The sequence below is a fragment of the Canis lupus genome, chromosome 15 (genome assembly GCF_003254725.2).
Source record: "Canis lupus dingo isolate Sandy chromosome 15, ASM325472v2, whole genome shotgun sequence".
NCBI lineage: Eukaryota > Metazoa > Chordata > Mammalia > Carnivora > Canidae > Canis > Canis lupus.
Window position 1 is genome coordinate 29,657,591 of NC_064257.1, and position 23,203 is coordinate 29,680,793.

The 23,203-nt window shown below is 37.2% G+C and overlaps 1 protein-coding gene across 6 annotated transcripts in view; it reads right to left on the bottom strand.

Annotated features, from left to right (window-relative positions):
• The window catches only part of KITLG (KIT ligand), an 85,526-nt gene that overhangs the window by 25,414 nt on the left and 36,909 nt on the right, over positions 1-23,203 (bottom strand). For all 6 annotated transcript variants that reach the window (XM_025439001.3, XM_025439000.3, XM_049093885.1 and 3 more), the window contains exon 3: positions 14,786-14,848. In XM_025439001.3, coding sequence (XP_025294786.1) covers positions 14,786-14,848 — 63 coding nt within the window. The remainder of the gene's footprint in view (positions 1-14,785; positions 14,849-23,203) is intronic.

Sequence of the window (23,203 nt, forward strand, 5' to 3'; positions counted from 1 at the left end):
AACAGGTCATTCTTGTGTTTTGTTTAATACAGATTCAACATCTGCTTCAAAATTTGCAAATGAATAAAGACCTGAGCAAAGTATTGACAGTAAAGAATGTTGCTCTTCCATGGAAGTAAATTAAGACAGAGCCCAATCTTACCAAATCTTGACAAAGTTTGTTCACTTTACTCACAGTGTTCTTAGAAAAGCTTTAGGCACAGAGGGAATTACCAAAATATATATATAATATATATATATATATTTTTTAAAAGTATTTTTAAATATTTATATATTTAAATATATATATATATATATATATATATATATATATATATATATATATTATTGTAGGAGAGCGCCCCTCAAGGACTTGCAGTCTTTTGGTGAACTGGAATACTGGAATACGAAACAATGCATTAAAAATAGCTTATTTTTCCAAAGTGCCTAATACTTCAAGCCTTCTTCATAGATTTAATTCATGTGGATATTTAAAAAACAAACAGCCCTGGCAAGAATGTGGTCTGAGGGAAAAGCACTTTTTGCTTTAGCAGCAGGACCAGCTTACATAATTTGTGGGGCCAAACACAAAATAATGTATTTATTGTTCAAAATTGTGTTCAAAATGAATAATTACAAGATGGTGACAGCAGAGCATTAAACCAAGCATGAAGTCCTGCCCATTGGTTTGAAGCTCAAATCTGTAGTCAGTATAATTGGGTTTGACTCTGGCTGAGAAACTCCAAACAAGCTGCATAAATTCTCAGAACCTCTCTGTAGAATGGGAATAAAATAGAACAAGGTAGTTGTGAGGAGATATTGAACGTACATATTTGAAGGTAAGTTTTATGAAGGCAGTTTTTTTTTTAACATGGCCTAGAACAGTGTCCAGCATGTGAAAGTTGCTCAGAAACTATTTGTTAAACAGGTACGTAAGTACATAAAAAAATGAATGAGAAAAAATACTCTTGTCAGGGGTCTAAGCTTTCTGTAAAGGGCTAGATAATATTTTAGGCTTTGCATGCCAAGTGGCAGAAATAAAGGATATTAGTAGGTACATTTATACAAAGAAAGCAATTTCTATAAAACTTTTATTACAGAATTAAAATGTAGTAATAACTGAATATAATGTCTTTTGCATAATAACCAAATTTAATCTTTTGTAATAGAGGTCTACCAATAAGAATGAAATTCTTTATTTTGGGTCAACATTTTGTGTAGTTGGGTTTCAAAGTATTCTCTATTATCAGATAGGCTGCAAATGTTCATCTGGAAAAACCAATCTCACCTCACCTAGCTGGCCATATAAAATCAGGCAGTGGATTGGATCTGGCTTACAGGCTATAGTTTGCCAACCTGTTATAAATGACTCTGTGCCAATAAAGGTTTAGATTATTGGGAAAAATCTCCTTGGTGTATTAGAATGTATTTTCGTATTTATTAAATTAGTGAACATTATTTAAAATAATTACTTAAAATAAGTTCATATACTTTGTATATTTTAACTTCTGTTTTCTCCTATAAACGTCTTTTAAGTGGAAGCTCTGACTTTTTTTTAAACTCTGCTACAATGTAACAAATGAGAAAAACAAGACTGGGGATAGCTAGAATTGTTTTGGCTTATAACAACCTAAATAATTTAAAATAACTCCAGCTGTAATAAAAATATTATAATCATAAGGAATAACTGATGCCATGTAAAATGAATGAAACCACTAAACTTGATTTCCCTTCTCACCAGCAGAATAGCTCTATGGGGGAAGGCCAACTAATTTATCCTAAATTATACAAGGGGGGGGGAGGGCATCTTCTATTAATTTAACAGAACAGTTTTAATTAATATAACACAGCCAAAAAGGAAAGTGGTTTATCTACAGATTGGTAAGCCCCAATTCCTGGAAGCACTAAATGTCATTCAAAACTTTCAGGAGTGTTGGCTCCGGCTTCAGAAAAGTAGAATAAACAAACCCCCAAATGGGAATTAGTTCAATTAGGCCATTTCACTCAACTCATCAAGCAAGTTCTCAAAGACTGTGTTTCCAAAGTATGTTCAGAATGGATTCTTTGTTTTGTTTAATCAGTGCTTATCTGAAGCACATGTAAGTTCACATTAGCATCATTCACAGGTCTCTTTCCAAAACGTCAGTCTTTCCTTTGGGGCTGAATCGCTCTCCAAGTCTCCCTCCATTTAGGCAGTGATAATTCCCTTTTAGATAGCCCTGTCAGCAAGGGGTAGATTTCCTGGGATATGGGATACAGCACAGATTGTAAATACTGTTTGAAGAGTATTTATACGGTAGGACAGCCCTCACCAATTAGTTCATTCCATTGCAACTGTGCAAAGTTTTCTGCAGCAGATTCTAGATGATAGTTTCTTCACTTTATCAATGTGCTTGCCTATCCTCCCCTCAGATCTTCTGGCATAGAAGAACCAAATCAAATTCCCTTATTCTGAACTAAAGTACTAAAGTAGTCCTCTGCAGTCTTGGTGCCTTAAGTAAGCAGGGGTTTTTAATTTTTCTTTTTTTTTTTCCTTTTTGTGGTTAAAGTAGAAAAGACTTTGTTTATAGGTTTCTTATTTTTTAAACCACGGAACTCTGGGATGCTTACCGCCACCACTTCTGTTTATCTCTATTTTCAGCTGAACTTATGTTTGCATTCTGTATTCAAGTTCTTATTTAGCTATGGTGACTCTTTTACGGCCACCCATGGTTCCCCCATTTTCATATACCTAATCCAACAGCGGAAGCAATCAACTTTTTCCAGCAAAATTCTCAAGTCTGAACTTACAATTTCTTACAGCTAAATCCTGGAAATCTCACAATCTAATCCTAGCCCAAAATTTGCCCTTTTAAAATAATGAAGACTTCACGGATAGCTGATCTGAACTTCTGTGCTACTATACTGCTGAAAAAACACATTTCTAAACATCTTGTAAATCTTATTTCATTCGCTATTTATTCTTGCCAAATTTCCTTGGAAGAAACTATAATCAATTCAGAGTTCTATCGTTTCAGTAATTTGCTTCAAGAGTTACATGTTAGGTTTTTAAAATTGTTAGACTTAATAAAGATAGATCTGAGGCCAAAGAAATTTTTTTTTAATTAAATATCAGCCAGTTTTTACCTGTCTGCCTGTGAGAGAAGGCCGTTTTGACTAGATCATCAAGCAGTTTTGTATTTTCTTTTTAACTGAATATAGTCAATGATTTGCAAAGAGAATGAAACACAGGAAACTCAGTATTTCATTTGTGAAATGATAGATCTGCTTCTTGACTCAAGATTATGACTGGGAAATGAGTGATTGAAGGCTGTAGGTTTCCCAAATGTAATTTTTCCCTTTACCTTAATAACAGGCGTTATTGTCACTATTCCTTAGCTTTCACAGACCATTTTAAGCTCAAATGGTTCTGTATAAATATCAACTCTCAACATTTATCAGAAGAATGTAAGATACAAATAATGTTCTCTACTAGCGGAAGAATGTGAAGAATTAGGAAAAGTTGATAAAGCCACACAGGAGGCCAAAGAAGTGAAGTAAGAAGTACCTCTCAAATTCTTTAAGTAAATATAATTTAAGGTTCCATTCACCTGCATATACATACAAAAAGAAATATACTCCTTGTTTTGAAAGGGAAAATCTGGGTTTTCCTAAACTCCAGACTCTCAATTTCTTATTTTCTTTCTTGGTAGCTTCCGTCTTACATTTTCTGGGTTAATTTCAGGAACTCTGGCTAAGACTACTGGAAAAGTATGCTCTCAAGTCCTATGTAACATGTATCATTTTAGAATGCTATCTGAATCAATGATTATGCATTGATAATTCTTGACCAGCTACCACGCCACCACCACTGAAGATTTGTTTAAAAGCTGTAAACTTCCTAAGGGATTTTAAAGCACCATGAACAAGTTAATGATTCAACTAAATGATTAAATAAAAGATATAAAAACTACTAAACTTAAAAGCATTTTAAACATAACTAGGAATAGGACTGCTTCCAAGACCAATAATGAAAGTATTTATGCACATTCTAAAACCACACCTAAATTTAAAATAGATAATATAGGAGTATATAAAATAGATATTATGTGATATAACACCTCTGGAGTCCCAGAAATGATAACATTTGAGACTTGGATGAACCTGTGTAGGTTAAAAATATCCTTGGGGCTTGCTGGGTCTGGCATGCTTTCTCTTCTCCATCCCCTGCTTCATTCAAGAAATTGTTCTGGTTTATTATCTGGAAGAATTTGACATGTTATTCTGCATAAGTCTTAGATGCAGAGGGAGTCTCTAAGAGCAGTCACCATTAGCTTTATGGAATTAGATGAAATTGCACAAAATGTACTATAACATTTCTTCATGCACACACTTGACACTACTCTCCACTTCACAGCTATATGTAGAAATGCCTGTGTGCTTCCTTAGTTGGCCTAAGGTAGATAACTACATTGTGGGAACTCACTACAAAGGAGTTGGGATAATGTACCTATTAGAGATTCTTGGGGAGAAAAGCACTGACTCATAAACCATGAGCCCTCTGAGGAATATTCACAAGAAGCATGCACCCAGTCTTCTAATCCAACTAATCTAATTACCAGCATTACCGCCCAGTTAGATTGTTTTTGTTTTCTTTAATGTGTGTGTCAAACCTCAGTCTTGCCAGAATTAGAGGTATGAATGCCCAGGGCACAAAGCCTTCTTTTCTTTCCTCCTGTGCTTCCAGCATTTACCTCCTGGCTAAGAAATCAAAAGAACCTAGAGCCATGCCATTAGAATCACAATAGTTTAGATCTGGAAGGAATACTGAAGACCACCTGCTCCAGTCCCACCAATTTCATAAATGGAAAAAAGGCCTAGAGCAATGAAGTGGTTTGTTCAAGGTTGTACAACAAATTTAAAACAGAAACATTAGAACATCTAGACTCCCCTAGTTCTTTTATCAGTGGTACAAAGCACATACAGCTGCAGTATTTTTTCTGCCAGGTTGACGTGAGTCGTATGGTCTCACATCTGGACCAGGAATACTGGTCTTTAGACTCAATTAAGAGAGCTCTTGGAAATGGCTCTTTCTGTGTCATTTCAATGAATTGAGTCGTTCTGAGGAAAATAAATTTCTCCAAGCCAGTTGTCACAACCAAACAGCAACTGCCAATTGCCTTTAGTGGACTTTCTTTATTCTCCTAATATTTACTCTTAGGGCTGGAGAACAGACACTCCCCTGCTACACTCAAACATTCCATGGCAGGCAAATTTCAAACATTTCTATAAAAGCACTTTGCAAAACAGTGTGTGCTTATAATCCTGGTGTGGAATCTCTAAAATCTTAACTCCCTTTTGGAGGAGCTGGGTTTTGTCATGATTTGGGCATCTTTCATTTTCTTGCTTGAATTAAAGTGATGCAGAAACCTCAATCTGATTAAGATGGTAATCAGCCCAAACACTATAAATATGTGTTGTTTCCCAGGGCAGGCCTATAAATGGTCCCTGAGCCAGACATAAAATAGCACAGTGGTGAAGGAACAGCATGGTGAGGTAAGGGCGGACGTGATGAACCAGAGGCTCAGTGTCTCGTCCCAACTATTAACACACTTTGTGATTCTCATCAAATCACTTAATCTATTCAGAGTTTCATGTTTCTCCATAATATAAAGGTGTCTGCTAATCTGTGCTAGCCAATATGTGAGCTATTAGACACCAATTGCTACATATCACTCAAAATGTGGCTAGCATGACTAAAGCACTAAAATTTTAATTTTACTTAATTCATTAAAATCAGTAAGATTCAGTGACTGGGAAAATTTTTTTTAAAGATTTTATTTATTTATTTATTTATGTATTTATTTATCTATTTATTTATTTATGGAGGGTGCTCACGTAAACTGGGGGAGGGGCAGAGGGAGACGGAGAGGAGAGAATCTCAAGCAGACTCTGGCTGAGCTTGAAGCCTCATGTAGAGCTCAATCTCACAACCCTGAGACCACCACCAGAGCTCAGATCAAGAGTCAGATGCTCAACCAACTGAGCCACCCAGGTACATATTTGGAAAACTTTACACATATGAATCTACACCTTCAGTTGTAAATTTTATGAAAATCTAAATCCAAATATTTCTGATTAAAATTTAATGTCTGCACTGAAACATGCTACAGGTATGTAATACACTGTGGATTCTGAGTATAAAAAAACAAAATATTCCATGAATTTATTTTGATAAGGTAAAAGGATATTTTGGATATAGGGCAATAAAAATTATTTTACTTACTCCCCTGTTCCTTTTTACCTTTTTAAAAAATGTGGCTACTGAATAATTAAGATTACATACATGGCTTTCCTTTTTTTTCTACCAGAGAGTAATAGTCTAGATATTCTGAACTGTGTCTTAATATAATCCACTTATTAAGATGGGCCCTGTAGTTTGAGTACACAAAAGAGCCACTTAAAAATAGTCTTTAATGTTATATTTAATTCATTTAACAATCTATACTTATTCCTTTTAAATAAATATGTTCTATTATATGGGAGGTAGAAGTGGATACGTACAGTGTCTACTTGGCAGATTTAACCTATTTCCAGAGGAAGTACTTCTAATCATAGAAGTTGACTCTCAGGATCCATATCTACAACTAGTGAATTTGCCCCGTGGCTAGAACTGATTAGATCACAGTAGACCTCTGAGCCAGTTGGGACTATTTGGAAAGTCTCTCCCCCAAGCTGGTAGATAATAGAAACTAAACAGTCTCTGAGCAGGTCTAAAACTGCAAATATATAAAGTTGGCAGTCTGGGGTAGCTACATTTCACCAGATGACTAGAACACAAAAAAATTCTTCACAGATAGAACAGAATAAGGCAGAGATGCAGAGATTCAGAGTGGAAAAGGAAAACCTGGTAGCTTCCCATCTTGGCTGGAATCTCTTTCATGAAGCCTGGCTGCATCCTTGCCCTTTTACTAGAATGCTGTTCTTTAGCATCCTTATAACTGGAATTTTTCTGTCTCTCCTTTTTCAAATTAAGTTTGAGTTCAGGGATCTCTGAGTGGCTCAGTGGTTGAGCACCTGCCTTCGGCCCAGGGCATGATCCTGGAGTCCCGGGATCAAGTCCTGCATCCGGCTCCCTGCATGGAGCCTGCTTCTCTCTGCCTGTATCTCTGCCTCTCTCTGTGTGTCTCTCATGAATAAATAAAATCTTAAAAAAAAAAAAAAAAAGTTTGAGTTCATTACTGTTAGTGAGAACCAAAGAACTCTAAACAAATAAGATGGATTCCCTTCAAGATTTGGAAATCAGGACATTTTTTGCCAATAGTTAAATGTTTACTGGTTAGGAACTTTTGAGTAACACCTACCTGCTGGAATGGTGAAGAAATATACAGTGGAGAGAAAGATTTGATCCCTGATCTTTAGATAAATAAAACACAAGAGAAAACATAAAAACAAAATAATGATAGCATCTGACAAATGTATATATTCCAGATCTTGGGTTTTTCAGATCTTAATTATTTCTCACAACACTTTGAGACAAATATATAACACAATTTTAAACAGCTATGTACACAATATGTGATCAGATACCCAAAATGAACAGTTTCTGGACAAATTCTATAAAAATTCAGAGATGATGAACTAAAAGGTAAGGTCCACAGATCAGATACCATGATGGTACTGGTGACCACTGTATCCTCTGAGCGAAGCAGAGTAGGGGTGATTACAGTTTTTACTGGCCAAATGATACACATAAGAGAGAGCATAGTCGAACAGTAGGAAATAGCTCTGGGGAGAAAGGGGGACCTTACCCCAACCTTGGACGAGAGAACCATGAAGATGCTTTCAGCTGCAAAATACTGGATGATTCTGCAGGTAGAATTGGAATGAGTAGATGGAAGAGGAAAGGGCATATGTGGGTGCAATAAGGGAAATGGCACTGAGCGAAATCTTGGAGTTGAGAATAAGCGCGGTAATTTTAGGAGGCAGGGGTGCATTTTGCTGGGGTGGCAAGTTTGTGTTGGGGAATAATAGATATTAAGATGAGGTGGTTAGGATGAGGCAAGATTATGAAGAGTCATGAATATCAAAGATTCTGGAATTTGGCATTCAGCCTTTAGTCACTGGGACAATGAGAAAGTTCTTAAATATGGAAATGACTCAATGAAAGTAGTTTTAACACAAGCCTCAAGGAAACCATGATTTCTAAAAAATGCATAATACCTTTTACCTAAGATTTTATTTTATTTTTTTAAGATTTTTAAAATTTATTCATGAGAGAGAGAGAGAGAGAGAGAGAGGCAGGGATACAGGCAGAGGGAGAAGCAGGCTCCATGCAGGGAGCCGGATGCAGGACTTGATCCCGGGACTCCAGGATCACGCCCTGGGCCGAAGGCGGTGCTAAACCGCTGAGCCACCTGCCCTAAGATTTTAAATAAAATGTACATATATCTGAAAAAAAAAAGATAGCAATAATGTTGAGGTGCAGGTATTGTGTGAGGAGTTACAGGCACTCACCTCAACACAATAATCTTGTGGATTCTATTCAGGTCAAATTTGTGCCTCAAGGAAATTACAAGAGATTGCATGGGAATTTCTACCTCCTTCTTCACTTTTTTTTTTTTTTTTTTGCTACAAATCAGAAGGTTTTATTTCTTGTATGAAACCACACACACAAAATAAATAGTTCATATAAATAGGAAACTACATGATCTTAGCCACGCCTCCCACTGAGGTCCAGGCCAGGGGATAGGGACACAGGAATGGAGGGAGATGCCCCAACATGGCTCAAGGGTGTGGTCTGGATGGAGGAGACTGGTAAAGTCTGGGCAGGAGCAGGTGTGGCGGCCAGAGGAGGGGTAGGGTTCCCGCAGCGTGCCCAGGCCCTGGCCCGGGCAGCAGGGGTGAGACAGGGGCCCAGCTGCTCCTGGGCCTGGGCGATCCGCCGGGCGAAGCGACTACGATCCCGGGCGAGCTGCTCCCAGGGTCCGCGGCGGGAGGCCTGAGCCGGTCCTGCCCAGACAGCCGGGAGATGGACAGAGACTTTCTTGGAGAAACAGACCTTTCTGGCCGTTAGGGGAGTCTCAGGGTCGGGATGCCGGGTGGGGGTATGCAGATATGAAGTGCGTATCATTCATTAGGCACTGACGATACAAAACAGCAAACATAGACAATCCCTGCCCTCGTGAAGTTTACAAGTCTAAGCGGAAGGTTATCAATGAAATAAATCCACAAATAAATGGAAAACTGCTACTTTGAAGGAGATCACAAAAAGAGTTTCCAGTTGGAGGATTTGGCTCCATGAAAGAAGAAAAGGAAGGTTCCCTTAAAGAAGTGAAATTGAAACCAAGAGTCCAGAGTTATTGGAATCAAAGGTCTGACCAGGTACAGAGGAAGCCATGCGCAGAGGAACAGTGGCCACAGGGGGACGCGTCAGGATGTGGGGCTGGAAGAGGATTTGGAAAGGTGCCCCATCATGAGAGTCTCAGGGGCCTTGCTTACAGAACACATTTTTTTTCTGCTTAAGAGTTATAGGCACACAGACATTTGAAATATATGAAGAAGGAAGGGTAAAGTAATCAGGTGTGTGTGTGTGTGTTTGTTTAATCACTGTCTACTCAATTAGAGTCAAAACTCGGGAGGCCTGGAGTGGCTCAGTGGTTGAGCATCTGCCTTCGGCTCAGGGCATGATCCTGATGTTCCAGGATCGAGCCCCACATCAGGCTCCTTGCATGGAATCTGTTTCTCCTCCATCTGCCTATGTCTCTGCCTCTCTGTGTCTCTCATGAATAAATAAATATAATCTTTATTTTTTTTTAATAAATAAAATCTTAAAAAAAAAACAGAAGAGGGGTCAAAATCTCAATTGTTAAGTCCTGGAATGGCAAGGGAGGAGCAAGGGAACCTGAGGCAGTAGGGCCAGGCAGAAGATGATGAGAAGAGTTAAGAACTGGAATCCTGCACACCCGGGGAAGGATGCTGCCAAGGGAAGGTGGCCTGTAGGATTATGGTTAGATTGATATTACATACTGCCAGTGACTTCTTTGTTTAACCTTGCCTTTAAAAGGAATTGAAAAGATTCCTTTTAGAGGAATCTTTTAAATCAAAGATTTAAATATCTTGGTTATTGCTAATTTTGGTTATTGCTTACGTGACGTAAAGACTGGTTGAGGTAAGAATCATCAATAGATGCTAAATTTGGGGGAGAAACTTTGATGAGGAACAGTGCATGGTCTTAAAACATCTCCCTCAAATGTTGCTTAGGAGTTCCTAATGAGTAAATACATAGAAATACTGGAACACTTTAACCAGGTGGTCATAACAGCACCGTGAGGAGAAGATGGACACTGAGTGTCTGTGTGTGTGAAAACCTCAGGATGTTTCATCACTTATGTAGCATCATGGCCTGAAATACATAATCTTAATGTAATCATTAAACATCAATCAAAGGTTTCAAAGATATACATTTTACTTAAAGGGGATGGCTGTATTACTCAAAAATTTCAATGTCATAGGGACAAGAGAGAGGCTAAAGAACTCCTAAAGCAGATAAAGAGACATGAGATATTTATACAAACTTAGTGGGCTTAGAGTAACACAAATTTATTATTTTACCATTCCTGAGTTCAGAAGTCTAACACAGATCTTACTAGGCCCAAATCAAGGTGCTTACATGGGCTGGGTTTCCTTTAGGGGCTCTCCAGGAGAATTCCTTGCCTTGCCGTTTCTAGCTTTGAGGCCACCTGCATCTCTTGGCCTGTGGCCCCTTGCCGCATTTTCAAAGCCAACAGTGTAACATTTTTTAATCACTCTCTCTGGCTCCCACACTCCTGCTTCCCTCTTATAAGGATTCACAAGGTTAAACTATGCCCATCTGGATAATCCCAGATAAACTGATCCCCAAATCCTTAATTACATCTGCAAAATTCCTTTTACCATGTAAGATGCTATATTCACAGCATGGGACATCTTTGGGGAGCCACTGTTCTGCCTATCATACTAATGTCAAATGCAAATCATTATCCTAGTCTGGATCTTGTACTGGAGGAAAATAAATACTAAAAAAAAAAAAAAAAAAAAGATAAAATTTAATAAAACTGAAATACAGCCAGTAGATTCAAATATTTTGGTTATTGCTAAATTTACTGAAGCTGACAACCAGATTGTGGTTATGTAACAGAAAATCCTTTACTTAGGAAATACACACTTAAGTATTTAGGAGTAAACAGCCATTATGTATACAAATGACTCAATGAGTTTAGAAAACTAACAACACACATCTGTGCAGAGAAAGCAAGCATTTAGTAAAGCAACTGAGGCAAAATGTTAAAAAGAGATAAATATGGATTAGAGTTTGTGAGTATTCTTAGAATATTCTCATAACTTTTCTGTAAATTTGAAATTATTTCCAAATAAGTTAAAACTGATAAATCTAAAATTAAAACCGATCATTTTCTTTTTACTCAAATACTATAAGCAAGTCATCATCTATATCATTTTATAAACATTAGAATGACTGCAGATGTGTGGTACAAATTCAGCAACCCAATTTTTGCTGAGCCACCTAGGTGTCCCAAAACCCAGGGCCTCCTTTTTTTTCCTTCTTTTTTCAGAATTTAATTAATTAATTAATTAATTAATTAATATTTATTTTTTTCAGAATTTATTTTTTTAAAGTAATCTCTACACCCAACACGGGGCTCAAACTCACATTCCCAAGATCAAGAGGCGCGTGCCCTACTGACTGAGCCAGCTAGAGGCACCCCCTATAACCACTATAGTGTTAACTGATTCAGGCAAGCATTATCCATAGATGCTAAACTCACAGAGTGAAAGATTCTTGGGGAACGATACTCACAAAGTTTCAAAGTACTACCCCACAGGACTCTTTGTTTTTAAAATTGAAGTGAAATTCACATAACATGAAGTTAATAATTTTAGAGTGCACATAATTTTAGAGTGTATTAAGTACATTCACTCTGTTGTGCTGGTCTTCCTGTGGTAACATTACTGGCAAATAGAAGGATCAGAAACATTTAGGATTCTTAAGGTTAGTGACTTAAAATTCTAACAGTCCGGCAATATGATAGTTTCAAGAGTTTAAAATAGAATTGGTAATTATCACTGGATTTAAATGCCAACTGGTTGGTCACACCCTGCTATTAGTGAGAGAGAATCCGCTAGGTAATTTCTAGAAGGTCTCTTAGAAAAATACTCCTTACCCCCATCCCACCCCCATTCATAGGAGTATTTAGCGGATTTTTAAAGCAAAAGCGCAACAATGAACTGTATTCTATTCTAGAGCCTTCTTTTTTTTTTTTTTTTTAAGATTTTATTTATTTCTGCTCTGTGCCTCAAGCAGAATTTTATTGCTTTGGCCCCAGAGAATCTTTCTGGTACCCATTCTGATTCCTACTCCGCCCTCTATTGTTTAAAAACAAAAGATAAGGCAGCTGGGACTCTGACCAGTGACAAATCATCACTGGGAAACTCCACTGGTCTTGGCAGAAACTAACATTTTAAAATAAGGGTAAAACAAAGCGTTAAGACCCCGCTTCTCCCCAAAGCCTTATGCACGGGCTTATTTTTCTTGCCAACTGTGGTAGCCGAGAACAAAGTTTCTCCAGTTGTGCCAGGACAGTATGCCAAGTTCAAATAATAGTGGACTTTTCTCAATTACAGAAACAAGAAAAAAAATATGGCAATGAATTAGCTTTATTTTTACAAGTTTGGCTCTTGCTACCACCAGCCCATACTGAAATCTGTGATTTGGCACAATCTATGATTATACCAGCACAACATAATTTATTTTGTTACTTTTAGTTTAACATTAAGAGCTGCATGATTTCTTTAAGTTTGGCAATCATAGATCTAAATGCTTCTACAGTCAGGAGCATGGTGCATCTTTATTACTTAAATGTTTCACTTAGAACACCTTCCCTTGCTGTTGTAATTATTTGGAAACTTGCATTTGATAACCCAAGGTTAAATGTCAGCTGACTTGGGGTTTCTTTTTAAGACTGTCACTTTTTAGTTGTATAACTTTGGGCAAAACACTTGTAAACCCCAGTGTGTCATTTGTAAAACAGAAATCACACAAATCATAAGTAGCTATCTTGACTTCCTGGTAGGGTTTTTTTTAATCATCCGAGGAGATAAATATGTGAGATCATTTTGAAAATTTAAAAAAGCATTATATAAAAAGGCCCAACCATCCCCCTCACCTAGTTATTATTAAAGTTTTTTTGCACATAAGACTAGGTGATGTGTTTGTTATTTAAAGCATCTGGTAAAGTGCTGCCTCCACAGTTTTTCCTAAACAAATACTGTACTTGCTGCCTGAGTAATTGAGTGACAAGATTAATTAAATTTCAGGCTGCTATGATTTTACATTCCCCCCTAATTCAATGGGATAGACACTGACCTTAACTTGAAGATATCTAGTTCAACATGATGCAACAAGTTCTAGGGAACTTTAGATAGTTCATGCTAACTAAAATGCTTAGTACTTTCCTAAGGAAAAGAAATAGGTCGCTGACGTTCTCTTGACATGATAACTTAGGGTCTTTGAAAGACTTTTTAAGCACAAGCACTTAGTGATGTGCTTAGCATGCTTAAACTGGTAATAATTTTGATTGACTAACCCACAAAAAGTACTCAAGGCCTAACACAGCTTGTGCGCAGTGGATTTGTAATAAGTACTTCATAAATCATAGAAAGAGGTCTACTTGCAGAGTAACCCAAATGATTTTAAATTAACTCAGGGAACACAATACAGCAGTTGAAAGGAACCAACACGGATTAGCACATTACATGTCAAATGTGTGTTGCAAAATATTAGCAAGTTGCAAAGTGGTATATACAGTATAATGCTATTAAGCACGAAAATACAAATATAGGATCTTATGTGTATGAGTGCAGATTTGCAGTAAATGTAAAAGAGCAGCTATGCGTTGCTGCATTCAACTCAACTCAAGGTGATACTATCCTCATGCCAGGCCTTGATAACATGCGGTGGGATGAAAAATTTCAGTTCAGAATACTTGTTTCTAACAGTCAAATTGTCTGTAAGAGACAAAGTGGGGACCAGTGGAGATAGGAGAGAGGCCATACCGGGGTCTTTAGTAATATTTATAATGTTTGATTAAAAAATACATTTGAAGTAAATATTGCACCATGGTAAAGTTTAACAAGGTTATGGGATAGGTACATAGGCATCTCTATGCTTCCAGGATTCCTTCATGTATGAATTCTGATCATTTGTAATCAGAAAAATAATTTAAATTTCTTGGTTGCAGTAATACAGGTATATTTATAATCATAATCTCATTTATATTGTAAGTTTCTAAGAATCTATTGACTAATAAATTCTTAGATAAAATATATTGTGATCTGAAATTAAATAGGAAAGAGACTTAATAAAGGATCTTTTCAGGTATGCAAAGAATTTGCATAATTTTACACTCAAGCCTTTTTTTAGGAGGAAGCTAAAGGAAAGGGAGAAATCTGTGGCCAGCTCTAAGGAAGATGATCTTATTTACTTTAGAAGTACAGGTCTAGGACACATGTGCTGAAAGGCTTATCTCTAAGTAAAGTTTAGCAGTTATTTGAGGATAAATCCATGCAAGTCAAATTCCAAGGATACTTTCTTCAAATACTGACAATTAGCTAACTCCTAAATGGCAGATCATTTCCTGTCTCAGTAGAATGATCCCATCTCTTTTGTCAGCTCTTTTGTCAGATAATTTCCTGTCCTGTCTCAATAGAATGATCCCATCTCTTTTTGTTAGCTACTAAAAAGAAACTCAGAAATGTACAGTTTACGTACCAAAACATCCATCCCGGGGACATATTTGAGGGCTATCTTATAGTCTTTTGGAAGATTTGCCACCTACAGAGACCAAAACAAGAAGAAAAGAAAAAAGGGAAAAATCCATGAGAAAATTCATATATATCACTCATACTGTTTTTAGTGGGAGAAAAACACATACAAACCTGTTATATTGTTTTTGAGTTATCACTGAATTTCAATATTTACGTAGTGATTTTCCATTCTTGACTTACCTTTGTAATCAAAGGCACTCTCCAAAAATAAAGTGATAATGCAAGTCTTTAGATTCCAAATTCGGTAATGAATAGAAGTATAATCCAGTGAGTTTTAGAAACATCTAAATTTAATTTCTACCCGTGGTCTTAGAATTCCTTTCCAGTTTCCTACTGTTTCACCAATGAATCAGCAATACAATGTTTTGTTTTGGGTTTTTTTTGATCAATGATTCTTAAAGTGATGTATTAACATCACCAGGGAACTGCTAAAAAATGCAAATTACCAGGCCACATCAGCTCTACTAAATCTTACTTATGTTCTCCAGGTGATTTTGATACAAATTTGAGAACTTGTTGATCCTAGAAAAAAAAGGTCTGTGAAACCTCAAAAGAACACTACCACTCAAGAGATGCAAATACTTTCTAATTTAAATAATTTGTAAAGACTCCGTTCTGTAAAATAACTCAATCTCCTTACGGAGGCCTGAACCTTGGAAATGTCTCAAATATTTACCTAGCTTCTTTTAAAGGCTTTTTAAAAGTGTCTAACACATTTCCATCAGTCATTGTGGCATATATTGAACAAATACCTGATTTGGAACCAAATCTAAATTCTATACTTTGATTTCTTTCACCTGTAAGATGGAAACGAAAGTACCCATGTCAAAAAGACAATTTCCAAAATAAGATAACTGAATGTGCCAAACATATCATAAATAATCTGTATTCTATCTTGAGAGATATACTGGCAACTGACTTTCAAGGTATATATATCCTGGTACATTATAGAGTTCTAGGTTCCCGTATCTCCTTTCCTCCATATAGCACCAGCTCTGTCATACAATCACAATTACGATTTCCAGCTAAATATAGCCAACATCTGATTTAGACTATTGAGTCTTAAGAGAATATATGATGTAAAAAAGTAGTTTTGCACTATTCCATCTTGCAGAAGTCTACCTTATTTATTTTCCCCTTCATCCTTTCTCTGAAAACTTTGCTCTTCTCCATATTTTTTTAAAGATTTATTTATTTATTCATGATAGACAGAGAGAGAGAGAGAGAGAGAGAGAGAGAGGGGCAGAGACACAGGCAGAGGGAGAAGCAGGCTCCATGCAGGGAGCCCGACACAGGACCCGATCCCGGGACTCCAGGATCATGCCCTGGGCCAAAGGCAGGCGTTAAATCGCTGAGCCACTCAGGGATCCCTGCTCTTCTCCATATTAAGCTAGGACCTTGCTCATGTTTGCTGGACTAGGTCACCTCTTACAAATTTATAACACAATCTGTATGTTTCTTCTTGGACATGCTAATAGCTTCTAGAATCTGAGAACAATTTTGGGGGAAAGAATACAGGCAAAGGCATAAGTAGTCAAAAGGGAGCCAATGTAGTAACCAATCCCTTTGTGCTTACTACCATTCTACCTCCAATGGTACCACCTTACACTCATCTCAGTCTCGGGTCTAATATATTCTGAATATGTTATCAGGCACTATGTTCATAGGAGTACATGCTGCATAGTCACATTCAATCTTCCAATCTCTGTGACATACTTCTCTATTAACTTGAGGTTCAAATAGGTCAAGCAACTAGACTAAGGTCGCACAGCTACTCATGTAAAGTATGGACTAGAACTCAGATCTCTGACAACACAGCCTCCCTTGTCTCTTTTGTTCTATTAAACATTTCATCTACTCTGTGCACATTTGTCCTGGGTACTAGATCCTCTCAAATTTCTGACCATGCTTCCATAATTTCTTTTGTCTTTTGGATTTTCATCTCCATCTTTGAAAAGCAAAATGACCCACTCACTTTACGTAAGCCCTGCTGGCAAAGACAGCTGATGCTTTTACAGGTATAAAAGCTGAAATTGGACTGAGCAGCAACATTTTATTATGTTATGAGCCAACCGTGTAAGTGAAAGTCATTCCAGATGGAGAAGCATGACAAAAAGTGGCAGTTGTTCTGAACACAGCTTGCTTGACAATCTAGACCCTCCTTAAAGAGGGAGTCTATCGATCTATATAAAATTGACAGAATTAGTATTCAGAAAACTTAGGACCTGAGTGTATACATAAACCTAATGAGCAGAATAAAATGTAAGGGATATGGCCAATTCCATTTTTTTTAGTAATTTACATACAAAACCCAGATCATAGAAACCTTACTGAACCACACTGAAATCTCCATATCTTACAACTTGGTGCGGTGGTGGTGGTATATAATAACAATTTCTGCATTAAATTGATTTACTGATATTTAATTCCTGGTGGAAGAAAATACTAGTTTCGAAAAATGCTTTATAATTTATAACAAGTTTTCATATATAGTCTTTGCCAACCTCATGAGACATATATTTTTAAGCCTGTCTTATAGATGAAGACATGGAGGCTCACAGGGGCTATTATTTCAAGGTAGTGGGCATCAGGACTTTCTGATGGAGGGAGGATACAAACTTGGCCCTGTGTGCTTGGCTCAGCACTGTCATCTACAGAGTAGTCTCCCTTTATTACTTTCTTGGCTTACATTGGTTCCTTTCCAATTACATTTGGAAGAGAACTTAGAAGTCAAGTTGTAGATTTTTATGGTTGCTTCATGAATTATTACAGGACTTTCTGAGCACTTAGAGTGTGTTGAAGAGCCCTCAGAAAGCACAGGTAACTGTGATTAAATTCAGCTTCTTTGATGTACACTGATCGCTATAGAAAGTTTGGCAGTGTAGAGGGAAGGAGCCTTTGGCCTGGAATTTAGAAGACGTTCCTCTGAGTTTCAAGTTTGATGTAGGAGCCATAGTACAGGTTCTGGGGACACACTCTTCTGGTTGGATCCAGGCCTTAACATATGTTAACGCAGATCATGGGCAAGTTATTTAATCTACTTTAGCCTTAATTCCGACATGTATAAAATGGGAATCATAACAAAACCTAGCCAGTGAATTTATAAAGACTAATAACTAAGAAACTCATTTAAAACACTTAGTGCTTAAGCATGGTATGTATACGAAGAAGAGTTTATTAATTCCAAGAGAGTGGGATATTCTAGGTAGATGAGGTGACACAGGCAAAAACAAAGAAACAGGAAAGCACAAGTGTGTTTGGGAGACCATGGACAGATAAATCAGGCTCTAGTTGGTAAAGGATAGGAAATATGCCAAGAAAGCTACATTAGAGAAGGACTTTAATGTTGGGCTAGCAGGAGGCCCAATGGGAAGCAGTGAAGTTCAGTAGAACATGTCCTACCACCAAAACCCTACAAACAAGTCATTTCTGCCTCATTTCCTCTCTGTTAAACTTCTTGTCTGTAAAATAAAGGGAGTGAACTGGATAATTACCAAAAATTCAGTCTGAACAAACTGTCTCATGGAAGTAGTGGTGCTACACTGACTGTCCAGCAAGGAGGAGGGATCAGGATAGTAAATTCAGGAACATTGGTCTGGAAGGATGGATTGCATCAAGGACAGAACAGAGACCAAGAAAAGTTTAGGAGACCACTGGAAAAGTGCTGAACATGTATTAAATATTTATACAGAGACTAGAAGCTGAGAAATCAGAAATGAGGTTTAGAGTCTAGGGAAGTAGCCTGTTGATAGGGTTAGATGGATAAGTAATCAAAACTATAGATTTTGAAAATAAATGTAATTCCAGTAAAATAAGTTCAGGGGAAAAAAAAAAAAAAAGGAATGTAATTGATGGAAAACTCTACTACCAAAAGCCAAATTATCCCAATGAGCTTTTGTCGTTTGGAGTATGAGGATGTCAATACTATGCCGGATTGTAAAATGCATAAAATTGGAAAAACAAGTCACTTTATGATGGGTTCAGTCTACCAGATGGGCCCCATTGGGTGTCTTTAAGATTGACCATACTCAGTGACACTGGGAAAAACAAAAGCAAAACAAAACACATAAGGGAATGGCATGTGGAAATGCTGAAAACTTTGCCAAGACAAAGCCTTCTTATGCCAAACAGACACTGGCTGCAACCATGTCCTAAAGGTATTTGGACTCTGGAGCAAAAGGACTCAAAGAACAGTTAATGCCCTCCCTACATCACTAATCTAAAATCTTTGGATCTCATGATTCAAGTATCATTGAAGTCTCTAAATCTCATAAAATCAGTGGCTTCTAGGACATCTTTGCTGAGACACTTACTTGTCTCAGTTATTTCTGAGTGCAAGATATGAATCAAAATGCAGTCGTAGTACCTCCTGATTCCTTTGACACTGTACAAAAATGTGGGCATAAGTGAACATCTCTGGGGAAAGAGTCTCAGCAGTTTCCAGAGTCTCAGCAGACCCAGAGAAGTATAAGAATCACTGCTATGGAGGGGGGCAAAAAAAAAAAAAATCTATGCTTATATTTAAATATCCCAGCTCACTCATATACAACAGCTTAGCTGGTTTTCAGAAAGAACACAGGAGAAAGCTTTTCATTTTTTAAAAAATTTTTCCTTTTAAGTCATCCTCTGTTAATACTAACAATCTAACTCATCAGGACAATGGTCTTTAGTTTTCAAAGGTATTTTTTTTTTATCATAACACAATCAGCGATTAACAAAATTAAGATGACAACTTTACAAGACTTTCCTGAGTCTTCTCAGTGAAGAATACCTAAATAAAGTTAGGGGACTCATCTTCCTCCAAAAAAATAATAAAAAGATAAAGATTTTCAAAAGAAAGTTGATAAGAACATCTACAATATGATCACTTCCTATTCATAAAGTGACTACTACCTAGGAAATAAAATTCAAGAGGTTACAATGATAATTCTTAAAACTGCAGTTGACATTTACATCTTAAATTCAGACATCATAAATTATGAACTATCTTCTTGTGTTCCAGACAGGAAGTTATGGGTTCGAACTTCTCTACTCAACTTCCTATTTCCAGATAGGGATGCTCAGGTTACTTATCACTAGGTCTCAGCTTCCTAATCAATAAGCTCGAGGTAAAAATAATTACCTCCTAGGGTTGTAATGATTAGAGGACAGAATCCATATAAAATGCTTTGCATGGCACCTGGACACTCACACAGTAACTACTGCTTTAAAAAGGAGCAGGAGACACAGTACCTAAGTGGTTCATCCAAGGAAGAATGATTTTTTTTCTTCACAATAAAGACTGCCATGCATGGTAATATAGCAGGACATTTAGCTGTCCTTGTATAAGTATTAGCCTTTTACAAGTATTATTTCTGATATATTTCTGTCCTTTTTTTGAATACTGCAAGTCTAAAATTTAGTGTTAAATAGAAAAGGAAATTTCTACCAACCGTAGGAGAAGAAATTAAAATGCTGAGTAAAGTAATAAACTTTAAAAATTATCCAACTGTCAAACCACTGTTCTTCAAAGGTCCAAAGTAGAAAAAAGAAAAACCAACCCCCCAAAACTGGGTGAGATCTTTTTTGTTTGTTTGTTTGTTTGTTTGTTTAAAGAGAGAGAACATAGGCATGGATAGGCAGTAGAGCAGAAAGAGAGAGAGAGAGAGAGAGAGAGAGAGAATCTTAAGCAGGCTCTACGCCTAACCTGGAGCCTGACTGGGGCTCCCTCTCACAACCCTGAGATCATGACTTGAGCCAAAATCAAGAGTTGAATGCTTAATTGACTGAGCTGCCCAGGTGCCCATAGAATCTCTGCTTTTATTTATTTTTTATTTTTAAAGATGTTATTCATTTATTTAGAGAATACAAAGTAGGGCAAGGGGCAGAGAGAGAGGGGGAGAGAGAATCTCAAGCAGATTTTGCGTCAAGAGCAGAACCAGACATAAGGGCTCCATCTCATGACCCTGAGATCATGACCTGAGCTGAAATCAGGAGTTGGACACTTAACTCACTGAACTACCTAGGTGTCTCTGAAAGCTCTGTTCTTAAAGAGAAGATATGCTTAGAAAAGCTCTGAATTCATCTAGAAATGGGAAGACTCAGAGACTCAAACTTCATTTTAATGCAGTGGTAATTCTATTTGAAGAACATTATACTCAGGATAAAAATCAGAATTATTCAAAACTGTCCAAAGTGAAATTTACCAGAGATATTTTTATAATCTCCCATTATGTTAAACTCTAAAAGTCATGTGTTAAAATAAGTGCCTATCATAAGACCAGGAAAACCATGAATTGCGGAGCTTTCATTCTATTCTGATTTGGAGGTCCTTTATAAGATGGGGCTGGGACAGCAACCTGCCTTACACATTTTGAGGAAGACAAACAATTACTCAATAGATATTTTAAAACAAAACAGGTTTTTAAAAAGCAACAGTCACATTTAATTAAATTCCCCCAAATGAAAGAAAACTATGATCACAAATGAAGGCAACAGTACAAAGAACAAAAGGGGAAACCAATTTGAATGGTTTCAATATTTGGATGCCTCCTTTTATGAATGCAACCACTAAAAGCTGCAGCCTAATTGTCCCATAGATCTAAGTTTTTAAAGTTTGTTTCATCCTCTTCCCAGATACTTGACCCTTTTCTTTAGGTAGTCTGAGTTTGCCATTTAAAACAAGTCCTGCAACATTTTTCAGAAACCAAGCAAAATGTTCTGTAAATAGATGAACTGTTATGCTGGGCAAACATGCCAGAAGGATTTCAAATGAAAACCATGGGGACTTTAGGGGCAGCACACAGTGTCCAAGAAGAAATTAAAAACACAAAAAAATGACAGTAAGGTCATAAATCATGTGCTTCTGTGACATGCGAATCACCCCAAGCAAATAGGCTTCAGGTTTGTGGGCACAGTACCAGTTGCCACCTAATGCAGAGATAGAACTGGTAGAGACTGCAAAGAAATGATTTCAGTCAAAGAGATTACTGGGGGAGCACAAGGTAAAAAGGTACTGTCAACCTACTTTGTTTCTCTCAAATAGAATGTACCAAGGTTATGCCTGCAGAGCAAATCCCTCTTGTTCTGTACAACCTCCTGAGTTGGATATAACTGAATTACTCTAAAAGGTGCAACCTAACAAAGTATCATTGTGGAATTAAAGAATTTCAGAGCTGGAAAGGGCCTCCCAAGTTATGGGATTCAGTAGTTCTCTTTTTGGGGGGGTATCACCAGCTTCTCTGGGAAGATGAAAACTTAGAAATTCATATAAGGTGCAAGTAGGCACAATTTGGAGTTCCATTTGCAAGCGCTCAAAGTCTATGAATCCTAGATTAAGAACTACTGATCGTGTCCCTGTTCCTCATTTTAAATTCCAGAAAGTAAATCCCTGAACCTTTCTGGGATTCATTTGTCCAAGTTCACACAGCAAGGTAAAAGGAGAGCTGATGTTCAAGTAACTCAGTACTCCTGACTTCAAGATGCTCTGCTCCACTGCACCTTAGAGAGACGCCGTGATTATCTGTATCCACAGAACTATGAAGTCACTCACATTGTTGTCTGAATTAGCAAATTAATGAATTTTAGGCTAAGGATGAGAAGAGTTGTTTTTTTGTTTGTTTTTGTTTTTCCCCCCAAATGGAAAAAACTCAACATTAGAAGTATGATGGCCTAACCAGTCCTGGCACTTCTATGTGAATCCCTATCACCTAGGATGTTTGTGGGAAACATTAAGGTTCCTACACCCCATCTTCACAAGCTGAGACTCAGTATTTCTGCAGTAGAGCCCTGACAGCTGTACTTTTAATAAGTATCCTAAAACACTGTAATTGAATGATTCTCAAATTATACCCTACAAATGATAGTTTACAACAGTGACTTCCAATATTTTTTTCAGAAGCTCGATTCTTTTTTCAAATCAAGTCTTATTTGGAAATCCAGAGACAAATGAAGGCAGAGTGGCTGCATGGGCTCTAGGAGCCAGTTTGAAAACCACAGTTGTAGAAGACACAGTGCTGGTAATGGGACCAGGAGCTGGTCTTCACCATTCCTGAGTCTCAGTTTCCTCATTTATAAAATGGTTTGTCCAGACTGTCTGTAGATATCCTTTTATCTCCTGTATCTTCTGATCCCATAACACCACCACCACCACCACTACCACCACCACCACTACTAGCTAATATTTAGCAGGCACTTGTTGTGTTCCTAAACACTGTTCTTATAAGGATTCAATCCTTATAATCACTCTATGAAGTACTATTAATTTTAATACTGATAAGGAAACTGAGATCCAAAGAAGTTATAGGACAATAACTGTGATAGGAAATTTATATATGCATTCTCTAATTTATAAGACAAAATTGGGAAGTAGAAACGGAGATTT